A 16886-nucleotide genomic window follows, 5' to 3' on the forward strand; every position below is an offset into this window, starting at 1 on the left:
GCCAGGAATATATGAGAACAAGAATAGGTTCAGCTTTTGTAATGCTGAAAATGTACAGCTATATCCATGAAATTTCTACCCACCAAAGACCATGAAACAAATTGAATGCTTAGCAGGAAACAGCAATCTGACTTACTTTGCTCTCTTGGCCATTTCATTGCCATCCCATCGGGGGCTGTATGGGTAATTCTTCTGGGCCTGGGAGTACAGCTGGCCACTGTTAGTGAAGTGGTAGACGGACTGAAATGTTAGGGTTGGTTGATCTCGAGGAAAGTACAGGGGTAGGTCAACTGCAATTCAAAAAGAAAAAAAGAACTATAAAAATATACCAGTGTATTTTTACCTTTCTTCTTATTGGGAATGTATCAGACCATTCTATTGGTTTAAAGGTGTCAGAAAAGGAGAAACTGATGGTTAGTTCTAAAACATCCTTCTGCATATCTTGTAAGTAATGATTCAAAGCTATTGCTATATGGGACTCTTGGCTTTACCAAAACACTTTTGTAAAGTACATGATTTTGAAAAAGTTTAGCTAGTGTATTGCTATGTTAATCATAAAATCTCCACCAGAATTATTTAGTTATTAAAAAAATAATAACTTTTATAGTGAAATTTTTGCTTTCAAAAATTCACAAAATACATTCTGTTATGCTTTCCATTAAAAAAATCCATTTTATCTTTATCTGCTTTAACCAATATATTTTAGTGTCCTCATGGACATCAAAAGCATTATCATCCTCATTTTGCAGCTGCCTGTATCCTAAAGTGGTCAAATGATGTGATACAGAATGCAGAAAGATTCAGTCATATGAGCTGGAAAAGATTTCAACTTGCTGTCATCTGCTAGACAATAAAACACCCACAAAACTAAAACATACTGCGAAGTCATTAATACCCAAAATATCCCACTAAAAATATAAATCAGAACCTCTTAGTTCCCTTTGCTTATCACTGTCTCATGATCAGCTGGGTCTGGTGAACAATAGAACAGTCTATACAGTTAGAAACTCTGTATGTTTTCATGGTCAGAACTAGGTTTTAATTTTTTTCATTGTTAGAATAATGGCTTGTATATTCTTGGTCTACTTACTTCAGGAGGCTTCAGAAGTCTGTAGTTAAACTGAGTTATGACAACAGACTTGAATTACTAATATGAAATGTCTAATCTAACACCCAAATTAACAAAAGAATATTAATTTCTTTTAAAGGTGTAGGCTTCATTTATAAAGCACTTAAAACTGTACTTTTTGCTGTTCTCCAAATCACATTTTTTTAAATTATGTACAGTGCAAGAACACTGCAATGAAATTGTATTTTGAATACCTCCAGAGATTCCAGAACTTCCTATCAAATCTCTGCTAACAGACTGAGGAATCAAAATAAGACAGGTTTTATTTTCCAGATTCCATGCTTCCATCCTGCTAGTTCCTTCATTTTTCAATTTATCTAATTACATCTAAATACTCAGATGTCCATTAGTTACACCTTATCTCCCTTTTCTCTAAACTACCCTCCAAGTTCTAAAAGTAAAAGCATTTGTAGCCATGAAGCAAACTAAATTAAATGTGCTATTTCAGCCATAGTCCCAAAATAAAACAAAGCCTCCCATGGAGGACAGTCCTTGCTCAGTTTGTGACCCAGTGTCTGAGCCACACGTGACAACTCCCAGAGTCCGGGTGACTCAGCCCACAAAGCAGCTTCCAGCAGATATTTAAGTGGTAATGACATGGGCAGAGTTCTGCTAATTTGAGGGCAGATCACTGCTTTAACAAAGGTTAGATTCAAAGATTGCTCTGTTGAATTCCTCTTTATAATGTGATTACTAAGTAACAACCCTGAAAAACACTGGTGTAACTTGGCCATTTATCAGAAAGCAAGCTGTCTCCTCCCCTCACAAATGGTGTGTGTGCCTCAGTCTCTGAAGGACTCCACCATGGAAAAGGGTAAAGAAACAAGACGACTGATTCTCTGTTTTAATCTCATAAATATACTACAGCTCTGAGTGTTTAAACTGTTTCGCTAGTGTATCTTTTTAATTCTTAAGTACCAACTCCTTAAGAGAAACCAAATCTGTATACTTTTGTATTTTATCACCGTGGAAGGGGAATAACAAACATTAGCAAAGCATTCTAATAATAGTTTAGTCCTTGTACTCGACCTTTTAGTTGGGAATTTCTAACTTCCATTAACTTCCCCTTCAAAACTGCAATCTACATAACACACAAGAAGCAACAGTTTTTTTGCCTGTTACTTAAAACTAAAGGTGGGCTCTTAGGACAAAGTACCTAGCACTAGAAATGTTGTTTAAAATGGATAATCAAGGCAGTGCTCTCACTACAGTGACACCTGCATTTGTTATGAGAAGGTACCACCAAAATATGCTCTATTAAACAAAAACTGTATAGGAATTTTCAGGAATTACTTACATTAAAAACTGATCACATAAATCAGATAATTAAACTAGATTCAAAATTGTGTATCCCACATCTGGACAACAGCAATATTACCCCGAACTGCAAGTAGAGTTTTGAAAAATTTAAACTGCCTTTGATTTATAATAATACCCTTCACCCAAAATCTCCAAAATTCCAGTTTTCTAAACCAAGTGTTTCCTTAATATAAGGTGTGGATGACTCCAGACCATGTAAAAAAACTTGTCCCTAATTCTGGAACACAACCACACCTAAAAGGCCAGTAAACAGGAAATAGCCTTGAGTTTAAAGTGTTCTACATATCTCAAGGTAGCCAGCTATTATTTCAGCAATAGGAAAGGAAGGCAACAACTTGCTTCCATCCCAGTGGATGCGCATACATTGAAACTGTCAGTGCACAGAACGAAAAAAATAAGCAAATACCGATAAGCAGGTAATTAATGCTGGCAAGGTGTTTTGGACATGAAAGGTCAAATTCTGCTCATAATCAAACACGGTTTGCTAAAGAAAATTTTTCTTTTTGCCTGGTCATGTGTAGGCAGTCTGACTCTCAATCTGTACATTAATACAAAATCAGATCTGTCTTCATGCAGTATCTAAGGTGACAAAGGTGTTACTGTAATTACATACAAGACAACATTCACACTTTGCCATGAAAAAAATGCATCATAGTTAAGAACAACACATCAGTTTTGTAAACTAACAACTGAACTAGGCAAACTGTAAAAGCTTGTGTTGGTTTGTCATGCTAGTTTCCTAAGAACTACAAAAATGTATTCATGTTGAATACAAGTACTATTTCCAAATAACAGCTGACTCACAAAGTACACTGGTGATATGTCTGCAGAAAATAAGCAGATGACTCATGTCTGTAAATTCCTGAAAGTTCCAATAGACCCCTTGCTTAGTCATCTTTTGCTTGGATGCTGGGTTCATGAGCTCTGTATACTATAATGAGAGATCTAGCTCTTAGTAGGACTCTCTCTTCCTTTTTCACTCTCTTCTAAACAGTGCAAATTATCTCCCTAAAAATAACTTCATCTGCGTGAGTCACTTCAACTAGCAAGCTTATACAAGTCATGCAGTTAAGCAGTAATATTTGGTTATGAAGGTAAAAATGCTGCTGTCAAACTCAAGACTTAAAATGAAAATTATGTCAGAGGAAGTCCCATTTACCCCTTTTCTCGCAGAAATAGAAACATTTCCTTTGGAAAATTTAAACAATTAGCTCATTCAGGAAAGTAAAGCTTTCTAATTTAGTTCTATGCTCGAAGTAATTTAAATCTGATCATTTCTTACTTTGGCTCTCCTAAGCATCACACTGTTAATGTAAGAGGAATTCAAAGAAGCAGACTGGAGAAAGAATCCAGTAAAACACTGCTTTCTCCTACATTACAATTTACAGATCATTTTTTAGACAGCTATAGTGTGGGGAAAATCATGTCTTTGTGCAAGCTCTACATGAGCAGAACTTGGAGGGCTGTTTATGGGTAATTAAGCATTGAGTAAATTCTTCACTGATTGAACCCTAATTTTCCCACACAGTTCATAAGAAAGCAAAAGAAAAAGAGAAAAAGAAAAGGAGAAGCAAGTGCTTGTTGAGAATGAGTCATGTTGTAAAGAAACTTAATTACAGTTTATAAATAGTTGAAGTTGCTCTCTTTTTGAAACATAAGAAACTATCTAGAAGAACACACAAATTTGCTTTTCTTGACTTAGTATTTAATGTGTACATACATGCAAAACATAATTATAAAAGCCAAATCTGTGTTTATTAATAACTAGCAAACTGCGCAGTGCATCTGTGAGGTTGAATTGTTCATCTTCTTAAAAAACAGTAATCTGAGGCCTGGAACAGGTTACCTGGTTTGTTAAGCTTATATCAACAACATAACTGATTTTGACTATCCTATTAACTTCAAAATAGTACCTTTAGCATCTAATTTTACAACTCATTCAACAGGATATGAAATGTGGAAGGAATATCTCAGAAAAAGCAATGTACCAATGCTGCTACAGGTTTTCTGAAGGAAAAAAGGCTGAGAAGAAAAGTGCAAGTTTACCACAATGCCCTCCTTTCCACCTTTAAGCACTGGAGAAAAGAGATGGGAAAAGAAAACCATCCTTGAAGTGCATGGTGACCATTAATATATTTAAAAGCACATAGATGGTAAGATGTAAAAAATTTTCCATATACTGTTACCTGGTTCTAGGGTAAAGGTTTATCCTTTGTATGGCACTGGATGAATCTAGATGTTTGTTTTCACAAAAGCCAACATTTACTCACTGAATTAATAATTTTAATACTTGAATGCTACCATTCTGGTTATCTTACTAATCTTTGGGATGCTTGATTCCACAGCAGTTTATTGCACCTGAAATTTGTTTTGCACACATGAACACTGGGTGATCTGGGTATTTTACGGTTGAGATTTTTACTCTGACAAGATTTCATGACTTGCAGAACCTTTGTTCAATCTGTACTTGCTTTATGGAACAGCCTTCAAACAGAAGATAACACAGTAGAGTTTCCAGTTCTAAATGGTCCTAGGCTGCACAGAATGATGAATAGACACACTGTTCTGGCTTCTCTGACAGACCCTCTCCCTCTACATTTATTTACTGTACAACACTGAAGTCTTGCTTCAATTAAATGTGTTCATTTCTGCATGAGCTTTTCAATGTGATGATTCAAATTATTGTAAGAATGTTAGCAACATAAAATATTTTAAAAATATTTTGTGTTTCACAGCACACTCATGAGTTGAGAGGTTCTTTAGGGATTCCAGATCAAGAATGAAAGAACAAGCAAAGAACAGTCAACCTGCCTAGTGATGCTAAGTACCAGCCTGTGGGATGCAATTTTTCTGAGACTTACTAGTAGAAAATACTTTATATAGCCAAACACAAGTCTTTCCAGTGCTGGGTACCACAGCATATGCTTCAGAATCAATGATTGCTAGACATATGAGAGGTTTTTGTTTAAATTATTTCACCAGAAAACCAAGAAGGATATGCCAAACTAAAATTTCCAGAGAACATTGAAGAATCTTAGCCTGATACTAGCTGTTCTCTCCCCAAATTTCCCTGACTCACTCCTCACTTATCATCCAGCTTTGGTGAGAGACTGCCTCTGCACTCAAGTACTTCTGATGAAGTAAGTAATGGAAACAGGAAACACATATTCCAGGCTCCAGAACTGCACTTCTGTCTCTTATTAGTACATATTCATCATCTTTCTGCCTGTTCTTTTTTTGGTTCACTGAATTTCATATTCTCTCTGCCTTACTTGCAATTGAGCTCACACTGCCGGGAAAAACAGTGGATTTCAATGCACAGCCTCAAACTGCAAAGTTCTTTGAACTCAGAGCTCTGCAGTTTTCCTGTGATGATGTGGATGAGACCCATGTGAATTTACAGTGCAATTTGATGGCAATACATATACCATATTATATAGTATCACTTACACATCTCTCAAGCTCTATTTTAAAAGAAAATTTCTACTAGATTTTTTGACATGACTTTCCTATGAGAACGCTGATTCAGACAGCCTGAACAATGGGTGAAAAATCTTTACCTAACTTCAAGGAAAAAGAGCTTTCCTCAGTTTTTACATAAAAATTCCAGCGCAGAAGGCCTTTCAGGAATGATATTGATCCTGGTTCCTATGGAAAACCTGAATAGATTCAGCCACAAGCATTTTGGGGGCTGAAGTGTCTAGCACAAAGCTCCTCAGGACAGGATTTCGGGCTACTTTTCCTACTAAATCTTTCCTGGATTCGTGTGTGCTGAAGGCCTTTGGCCTACATTCTACTGGCAAAAAATGAAAGGGGCAACTTGGCTTAAAACACACAAAGAATTACTGAATGCCACAGCTATCCTGCTTTGGTGTGTGATGATTAATTCTTGCAGTAATGAGAAAGCAAGGATGACAAATAACATATCAATGGCATTAATGTGGGACTTTAGGTCAACAGATCTCAGTCACAGGAATTTGAATTTGTTAAATATTCTTAGGACTAACATCCCTTCTGGAAAAACAGGTTATTTGCAGGAAGATGCTACTTTGAAATAAACATTTCAAAATTTCAAAAAAGGAAAAGCCGTTTGTGGAATTTTAGCTGAGACACTCATGGCATTCTGGGTATGCTGGTAATCACAGCTGGTTTTGAAATAACTAGGTCTGCCCTTGCTATGGGAAATATCCACCCCACTGGCAAAGTCAACACTTGTATACTAAATGAATAAGATTATTTATGTACAAAATACTTCCTAATAAATACAATATATATTTCTAATATATAGAAATACAAGTAAATAAAGAAAAAAAAAGCAACTGTTTTATTAAAAGAATATACAATACTAAACAATAAAAGACAAACCACTATAGGCAAAATGGAAACAATGAATTGTGATGGATTAAACTATTCCGACACATACAGAGTAGATTTGTTTATTTAGCTTTCTTTGTTTTGGTTTGTTAGTTGGTTTTGTCTGTTTGGGTTTCTTTAAATATAATGTAACCCATTTTTATTTGAGGAGGACTGCACAACATTTCTGTATCCACCTTGTAGTTCTCCTTCCACTGATAGTAGGAACTATAATACAATCTAGGCACCAGTGGCAACTAGATTTATGATTACAATTGTTTTGATTTTCTTTCAACATAGACATGTTATACGGTTGCAAAAATATCCCATGTCTTCATTATAACCTGTAACTTTTTTTTTAAGTATTCCATTCTTCATACAAACCAGCATTTTTTAAAAATGTGATAAAAATATTCTGAACGACTGAAGTTACAGTCACCTGCTGCAGACAGAGTATCTAACTGTTGTCTTAGTTTTACAGAGGAACTAAGTAACAGATCAAGTCAAGATAATTCTTCAAGCAGCCTCCAGCTGTGTGGTCCAAGACCATGCTAAAGAACTGTAACTTAATTTGAAAACAGCTTTGTAACATCTTCTCGCTTTTGAGTGCCATTTCCCACCCTCCCTATGTCATACTCTTACTGGACTTCTACAGCAGGACTGGACTATCTCCTAAAAATATCCTGTGGAATATCTCACAATCCTATATTGACCCTAAAGAAATGGCATAATGGCCTTACAGGTCTTTTCCTTCTCTAATTTCTTTAATCATATTTATCTTAGTTAAGAAAAAGGCTTCTTATTACCAGCTTCAGCTACTTGTATTTTGTTTTATTTTCACTTCAAATTCTCAAAGATCTTCATTCCCTCCTCCTTCTGTTTTCATTTCCTTTTATTGTTTCTGCTGTTACAGTTTCTATAGTAACTTCTTCAAGTGCTGATGAGATTGAAGTGACTAAAAGCTGTCTCTTTTCCATCTGAATTTGTTGGAAGCTTGAAACTTAAATACTGTTGCAGTTGTTATGGGTGTAAAAAGCAAGCCATGCCCATTCTGAAAGGCACTGAAAAAAATACTCCTCTGCTTTCTGAGCAGAGATACACTGCTAATTACTGAGAACTTTTATATGTTACTTTCCAACTGAACAGGAAGACTTCTAAACCATGTTTTTTTCTGAAAAGCAGATATGCAGAAACTTTGTCTTCTCTCACCAACATTTCATTAAGATTATAAGGCTAGACCACCAGCCATTTTTGGTGCTTTTTTGTGAATCACCATTTGAGGATGATATAAGACAAACATCAGGAACACAACCCTAAGCTTCAGGGAGCAGACTTCAGGCTGTTCAGCGATCGTGCTCCTCCCATGGAAGACTCCTATGAGATAATGGTCTTGGTGAGAAGATAGGTTCATGACCTCCTCCAAGCTCAAGAACAATCTATCTTAGTGAGGAGGATTGCAAACAGTAGCAGCAGGAGGCCCACATCGATAAGCAAGGAACTCCTGAAAAAACTCAAATGTAAAAAGGAATCACAGGAGATGTGGACACTCCCTGAGCATGCAGAGACAGGACAGGGAGTGTCAAAGCTGACCTAGAATTGAATCTACCAAGGTGAGTTAAGGACAACAAGATGAGCTGCTACAGGAACAGCAAAAGGATGACTAGGGAAAAGATGGGATTGCTGCTGAATGGGGCAGGGGGACTACTGACAAAGGAGACAGAAAAGCAGCTTAAGCACTCTCTCCTTCCCCCATTTTGACATTTATGCATCTTTGTGACTAGTTTCATCTCTAAGCCGAGGTGTATTCCTTATTATTCCAAAATGAATTATATTTATCTATTTCATAAAAAGTATTCAGCACTTGCCTTTGTGTGCTATTGTTATGTCACATATGGATTCTTAGAAAAAATTTATTTTGGTGACAAAGTAATTGTCATTGCATAGAAGGAGGAAAGAGACGGAAAAATGATTCAGAAAATGATTCTTATCATGATGCAGCTTCTTATTTCTAACTTCATATCTCTAATAATCCTATGGTGTTGTGTATCATCCTGTTTCTTTTCTAAAAGCATTGCCTGGTATTGAACTAATACTATGAATGATACTAATACTATCCAAGAAATCCCTTCTCATCATCTTTTTTCTGGACTGAAAACAAGATAATTGCTTTCTACTTGAAAGGATGGAAATGAGGAATTCTGAACTTGCTGTATTTCACACCTTTAAAGCAGTTCTCATCTTAGAAGAAAACTATCTGTGGGTTACCAAACCATGTAGACACAAACCAGACATGGAATAAGAAGAATAACACCACACCCTGTACTCAAGCCCTGCCCCCTGTCAATTACTTTTTGTGACCTAATTATTTCTTTTCAAAAATTGAGTGGATACCAAGTTTTATAAGCTGTCTGCTGTCCGTTCCCCATTTTCCTGCAGTTAAAAATAGGAACCTAAAACAAGCTTACACTGAGTGACATGAAAACAAGATGAATCTAGAGAAACAGAAAAAGAGAAAAAGAAAACCACTTTTCAGATTCACCTGCATCCATTATACATATCTATATTAAAAAAAAACTCATTTGGCTCAGATACAAGTAAATAGCCAAGGTGGAATCAAAGGAACAAAATGTTTAAAATACTCTTAATGTCAAAAATAAAATTACCAGCTTTCAGTAAAAATTTCAAATTAAATCAAACTTGGCAGTATTCCCTAGAAATTCAGGAGAAAAATACACCATGGATGAAAATGATCAGCAAAAGACTCATTAATTTTCCATTTGAAACAATTCAGTCCTGTGATTAGCCCCTCTCTAAGCCCATGCCTAGTTTAGTGCAGAACCATGTGCCTATGATTCAGGCTACTTTTCCATCACACTGCCTGATCCACAGCACTGCAATATATCTGCAGTTTTCATTGACTTCAGTAAGCAAGACACACTTCACTACACTGGAGATGTTCCAGAGAATGCTTTGCTTTGAGGGATTCAAACAATGTACAAAGTTTGAAGAAACCCCTTCAGCTCAGGGTATATTTTGCTATAGGCAGAACATGCTTTCAGAAACTCTCAAAGATCAGATTCAAAGAAATACAGGGTACCAACTAGAATTACTGAGTCAGAGAAGACTACCAAAAGAAAGACACTTCTATGCTTATTCCCAAACATAAGATCCAAATTTTATTTTTTCTAGTCACTTTTACATCGCTGGGGTTTTGTTAATCTACAGTTTCTCATTTAAGAATGAAATAACAGCCTTATAAAATATTTACGGATTGTTTTGATCAGCATTGAACTTCTCATTCTAGACTCCTGAAACATTTATTTTACTATGCTTGGCATTTCTACTGAACTATCCTGCTTTCCTGACAGGACCAGATATCACCTTGTTTTTCACACAGCCATGTTCTCTTTTTTCCTTCTTTAGTTTTCAGAGTCATAAATTCCAATTTCCATTTAAGGAAAAATGAGAAGAACAAAATAACAGCACTATATAAGAAAGTTAAAACACCTCATGAGATAAAAGCTCACAGAAACAATCTAATGTAAATATTCCACTCAATACTTGGCCTTTATTTTTTACGACATAGGTCAGGCAGACAAGGGTTTTTTTCCCTTAACTTTTCTTGAAAAGACTAACAAATGTGTGTGGACAGCAATATCCAAATACGATTGCATCAGAAGCTGGTCTTGGTAACATCCACCAAAAAACCCTGAATCCAGAAGCAGGTGTCCACCCAAAGCCTGACACTCACAGGTAATGTTTGAGGTCCCTTGTTTGCTTGTCACTTCTTTTTCAAAACTTTTTTCTTGCTGGGATGTTTTTTCTGGATGGATGCTGTTTCTGATCTATCCTCTACTAGAGACAATCACCTAACTGCACAAACAAGTTAAAGGGTGGACAAAAAGCTACTTAAGCTGGCATTCACAAAGCAAGAATGATCATCAGTTAAACTCGAGCTTTTACACGACCAGCAGTTTGGAACTCCTGGGTCAGTGGCGTTATCCACACAGAAACTGAAATCCCTTGCAGTCAGCCAAGGTCACTTCCAGCAAATGTTCCCAACCAACTTCACCGTGACTGAGATCCCAAACAAACTGGAAATATAAATGCTAGCAGCCTTCAACATTCTCCACCCCCTAAAATACTGTTTAGTGAAACAAATTCTTTTTAGTTTAATGTTTGTCCTTTTCAAGAAATCTTAAACAGCCACTAACACAAGAAGTGTTTCATTTGCTACTGCAAGCTGGTCCAACTTCTGTCCATCTCCTTAGTGCTGATAAACTAAATATCTTGCAAGATAAAAATTAATCTCTGAAAAGCCCAAATACAGGTTGCTTCAGAGTTCTACTCTTGCGTTTATAAAAATAACACTACTTAATTCTTAATTATGCACAGATAATGTAACTTATGTTTTTATTTAATATTGGTTGGTTATTGCATCATGGCCAGAATTGATCTTAAAGGTCTTTTCCAACCTAAATGATAATTTATAAGTAATGTAAATAAATAAAATAATAATATAATAGAACATAATACAATAACATTATTTAATTATATTAAATTACATTATTAGTGTAATATATTAATGATATATTACTATATTAATCAATAACTATTATATATAATAATTGTATATTACAATATCAAATAATTATATAATTATATAACATATCTTATATAATAATATAATAGTAATATAAATGAATAAAAATAATTTATTTCTATATGGTATAAATACATAAACTGTATACAGGAACAAGAATACAAGGAAATATCTGTCTCCAAAAACTAATCATAGCTGAGTTATAAACAAGAAGAGAAAGTCTACTGAAAAGTGAGCAGTCTATTGAGGTTTACTTACAAAGCTTCATACTGAGACTTACTTATAAACAGTATCAGTATCAGAAGCAGTAAGCTTGATTAATGAATTCCTTTCCCATGTGGATGCATTAACTTCTCTAAATGTTTATTTCTTCTGTCTTATATTTGAAAGCACTTAATTAATTCTTAAAACTAAATCACTAAAGAAACAGTTCCTTTGACTAGTCTTTGATCTAATATAATAACTCCAGCAGCTCCATTAGTCTAATGATCAAGTCTGCAACTAGGTAGCTCCTTCGTGTTTTAAGGTAGAGTGTGTAGACTCAGCTCTTCAATCTGTAACTACAGCACAGTCTTTTTTTTTAGCATATGAATTTGTTCTAATTTTATTTGGCTTCAGCAATTCAGAACTATTTTTCTGTTTCTCTCCTCTTTAACCCACTTTACTCAATAAAACTATTTTGAATAATTTCAACTTGCTTCTAATGTTTTTTGCTTCCTAGTGTCCAAACAAGTTTGTAACTCTCAATGCAAACAGTTATAAAACAATGCCAAAGTTATTTTGGAAATCTATGAATCCATCTTCTAATGGAAATATGACTCACGTTAGTGTCTTTAACTCTCACCTAAATCTTAATCTCAAACCTAAAATTTTAACCAAAATTTACTATGGTTCCTTTAATTTGATTTGCCACAGTGTTCGCTGACCTATTTACTCTCCTCTGAATACTTTATCTACATGCTATATTAAATATATAAAGTAGAATAGTTTTCCACTTATTGCTATCTCTCCCAGGCATTTTACATAGTTATGTCAGTGGTTAGGAGATGAAAGCCCACATTACTTCACTCAGGAAATGAAGCGCAGGTTTTGGTCCTTTCATTGCAATATCCTTCAGTGCATGGACCAGAAATACTTTTGCATTGAATTGTTCAACAAGTGAGTGATGCAATGGCTTACACAGGTAACCCAGTGTATGACTTCTAAGGCCGCAGGGTTAATACACAGTGATAAACTATTCATTTATAATTGTAGCTTTCATGACAGTTTAATTGAATACCACGAATATTACACAGTTAGAATCTGCTCTGTTATTTAGCAGAAATTTGAATTTTGAGTCACCTGAAATCTAAGTAATTCAACATGTATTAAGGTATATTATCTCACAGAACAAATAAAATCCACAGGAATTTTTACACTGATTAAATTAAGCCAAATATATTGGGGAGTAAGAAAGTTAGGATGTCTTCAGGAAGGCTGTACATATAGAAGTGTTGTCTCACAGAAGACAATTGTCCAGTGACCAGTCCTCCACTGTAGTTGAAATGTAAGTAAAGACTTGATGAGGATATTTTTCCCAAAGATACCACTTCAATTCTATTTTTGCTCCCAACATAAATTATAACAACATGATGGAAGTGTTTTAATTTCGGGTTCGAGTTTTCTAGACCTCTTAAAATCAATAATGTGTGCTAAGGTAATCTTAGGACAGAAAGAAAGGGATTAGTGAGACCATTTTTTATGATCTCCAATACAAAACAGGGTGAAGGACTTCTCCAAACAACAGCAATCCCAACTTTCCACATTAAGAACTCCGGGACAAATTTCTATGATGTCATTAAGACAGCACTAATTTTCCACATGAAAATATAGCCCACAACAAAAAAATATGTAATATGAAAGACTCCAGTGCTAGAATGCTATTGAATACCAATGCTGCAGCTGCCCATATTGTAATGTAGTAACTTCAAACATAAATAAGAAGTGTAATGATCAAATCTAAAGAGTTACATGACTGAATTTCACCAGATCAAAATATCTTTGATCCCCGTGAATTTCACCTTACCACAAGAAAAAAGAGAAATTGAAACTTAAGGTAATATGTAAAAGGCAGCATCAAAGCCACATTTACTAATTTACACATGGAGTAATTCCTATATATTTAAATTAAGAATGTCTTTTTCATAGTAATACAATCTTTATTTTAAAATTTTAAATGACAGAAAACCTAGCTATGTTGTTAGGACAGTTTTGCCTACACAGTTTCAGTCTAGGAATAAGTTTTGGATCCTAATGACAATATGCTGTTAATTCTTATGTGATATATTTTCTCTACATAAAGTGTCTTTACAGTTGTTATTGATGCATTAATTCCTGACAGTTACAGGTGATTTTAGGTACTTCTGGGTTGAGTATAATAACAGTCCTCATCACTTATATTTTTGAAAAGTCAATTTAAAACAGTGAATTTAATCTTGAGTCAAATTAACAGAAAGAGCCTTCTGGCGTTCTGTAAAGCCAACATTGCACTCCTGGTATGCATCCTCTCCTCTTCTCTAGATACAATTGAGATTTTGTGTTTTCTAAGTCACATTAAAAATAGATTAAGCACTGGATAAAAATAGCTAAAACTTTTAAATTGTTTCCTGTAATTGTACATTTTCCCTTTTGAACTTGTATCTTCAGAGGATAGACATTTATGCCTGAGGCAAAGTGTTACTCACTGTGAACAAGGAAGCAAAAATCTTTCCACATCAGCAACAGAGTAAGCTTTGTGAATCCTTCTGCATCATATTCCACTACACCACTATCAACAAAAAAAACAACAAAAAAATTAATACAATTTTTACCTTCAAATACTGGATGATGAATATGCAAATTTTGTAATACAGGGATTGTTATTTTTGTTTGTTTGTTCAGAAACTTCCAGGATTTGCTTTTTTTATTAACAGTTACAATTTTCTAGCTAATTGTAAATTAGATTACACTTTTAATCTTAGTAATGGTTTAAATTATGTTGCGGTATTGGAGGTTTTTACCCAAAGAAAGTCCATTTTCTGTTTAAAATACACTTCTGAATGAAAGGAGACCTGCTACCACATTTGTATTTCTAAATTGATAAAAACTGTAGACACACAAATTCCCTGTACCTTACTCAAATTAAGATTATTTTTCATTTCTGCAGTGAGTGAGAGGGTAAAACTGAAAGTAAGCAGGCTGAGAAGAGTTTAAATTTGAAAACTGGGAAGAGCATATGTAAAAAATGCAAAACATGAGATTGTAACAATAAATTCCATATAGAATACTTGTTTAATAGATGGATTAAAAGTTTCAACCATCAGAAGCTGGTATTCTCTAAGTCTGAAGCATTATCAGAACTCATGAACCACAATGCAGATGTTATATAGTAATAGACACACATGGCCACTTCTATAATACAGTTTTCTCAGAAGAAATGTCTTGATAAAGATTAAGCTTGCATTAACTGTCTCCTTGTATGTCCAGTTGAAGTTATTGTTATCTATTTATTGTTCTGTTAAATTCTCACTTGAGAAACCTAAGATTTGAAGGGCTCCCAAATATCCATGTCATTGGCACTAGCCCATGGATGCAGAAACCCCTCAACATGATTAGCCACACCTGCTTCCCCATTTTCCCACCTTTGACACTGCCTATTATGTAAGACCCCTTAAGTCATTTATTCAGAAATGAACACATTTCTTCTGCACAAGGAAAATCCCTACTGTCCCTTTCCCATCTTCACCTATTTTCTAGAAAAAACAGATTGGCCACTGGAACAGAAGTGAAATAATGCTGAAGTACACTCCAGTATTGTTACAGAGACAATCTATACACATCATTCTGTGAAAAATGACTAGATTTCATCTCATCCAGTGGACAGCAGCCACACAACCACAAACCATATGCAGAAAATGAGTTTCCCCCACAGTACAGAAAAATATGCATCAGAAGAAAACTTACGTTCCAAAGTGACTCAGGAAAGCTGCAATGTACTCTCTTCTCTTATGGTATCCCTGAATAACATATTGTACCTTAAAACAGAAAGAAAAGAAATACAGAGCTATAAAAAGATTAAAACCCCAATGCCCAATTTGTCATATATTTCTTGTTAAGGAAGATTTATGTTTGACATGGTAGTAGTTCTGAATCCTACATTTAGCATTATTTCCCTAAAGAATCTTAAAACACCTTTAAATAAAACTCTGGATATTGTGCACAGAATATCTTGCAAAGAAATCTCTTCAATCATATCTTAGTGAAACTTAATCTTTCACAATAGATTCAAGCACTGTTTAATCGCACTAGACGAAGACTGAAAGAAAGAAATGCTCAGCCTTGCCTTACTGAAGTTTGAGTAGAAATGTGATAGGCAAATCAGTTATCTCAACTGACATTACACTGTGTCAAAATAACATTCTGGTTATAAAAGAGAAGAAAAAATTAAATATCTTGCATTACTGATCTTGGATGTTTTCTGAAGACTGCACCTCCAACAAAATCTTCTGAACGCTAAGCTCTTTCACTGGTTTCATGCTGACTCAGGGAGCCACCTACTCAACTGTAAGCATCAGTTTCTGAGGCATTCTGGGTTTTGAAAGACTTACATCCTGGCACAGACAAAACCTGACAATACTAAATTTGGAGACTTAAGGCAAAATTCTCCTCACTCCATGTATGTTTTCTCATTGATTTGGATGGCATAACTTAGGAGAACAGTGTGAGCATGGTTTGACCCATAACAAAACCAGTGCATGTGCCACCAGTCTGCAAGGACACCGGATTTACAACTGGTGACTTGGAAGTACTTATGGTATGGTTTATATGTGATTCCCTGTGAAAATTGCTTTGCTTTCCAGAACTAAAACTAGCATTTTAGGAACCTTTTTTCACCCACTGAAAAGAACAGGAAGAGTATTTTCTTGGCTATGGCAATACTAGAATTCCTTGGCTGTCAAATGCTTTCCTAAAATTACTGAAAAAGTCTTGATACAACCATTGCTGAGAGCTGTCTTGTATAACTTAAATTCTATTTATAAACTGAGACATTGTATTTTATAAAACATTAAGATTATTTTGAAGGCTTTGTGTAGGATCTGAACTGTTATTTTGGGAAGAGGAAAACATGCGATAAGTTTGCTTAAGTGACTTTGTTTAAGAAAGGATAAAAACAGTCCAGTGTACTTGCAGATTTTAAAAACAGAAAGTAATTTAAACAGAAAACCACAAAAACAATTCTAATGATAGACTCAACATAATTATAGAAACACATTCTGAAGAATTATTTCTAAAAGATAAAATTATTTTCTTTATTTAGACAATTGAAGGTAAAAATAATATACAAATAGGAAGTCTGCAATAGGTAAATTTCTAGATGTTAACCCCTAAGCCTTCTTTTGAATATTATACTTAAATAATGGAGAACCTTTCAAAATACTGTAATTATTCTTTTTTGTTTGAATG

General features: G+C 34.8%; 1 protein-coding gene across 3 annotated transcripts in view; it reads right to left on the minus strand.

Moving 5' to 3' along the window:
* BABAM2 (BRISC and BRCA1 A complex member 2) overlaps nt 1-16886 on the minus strand; it is a 171758-nt gene that overhangs the window by 22365 nt on the left and 132507 nt on the right. For 2 of the 3 annotated variants that reach the window (XM_058836503.1, XM_058836504.1), the window contains 3 exons: nt 15387-15457; nt 14129-14211; nt 137-290 (listed from right to left, as the gene is read on the minus strand). In XM_058836503.1, the coding sequence (XP_058692486.1) occupies nt 137-290; nt 14129-14211; nt 15387-15457 (308 nt within the window). The remainder of the gene's footprint in view (nt 1-136; nt 291-14128; nt 14212-15386; nt 15458-16886) is intronic. The other variant, XM_058836505.1, reaches the window with a different exon arrangement.

Source organism: Poecile atricapillus, chromosome 3 (genome assembly GCF_030490865.1).
Source record: "Poecile atricapillus isolate bPoeAtr1 chromosome 3, bPoeAtr1.hap1, whole genome shotgun sequence".
In the NCBI taxonomy this organism is placed as follows: Eukaryota; Metazoa; Chordata; class Aves; order Passeriformes; family Paridae; genus Poecile; species Poecile atricapillus.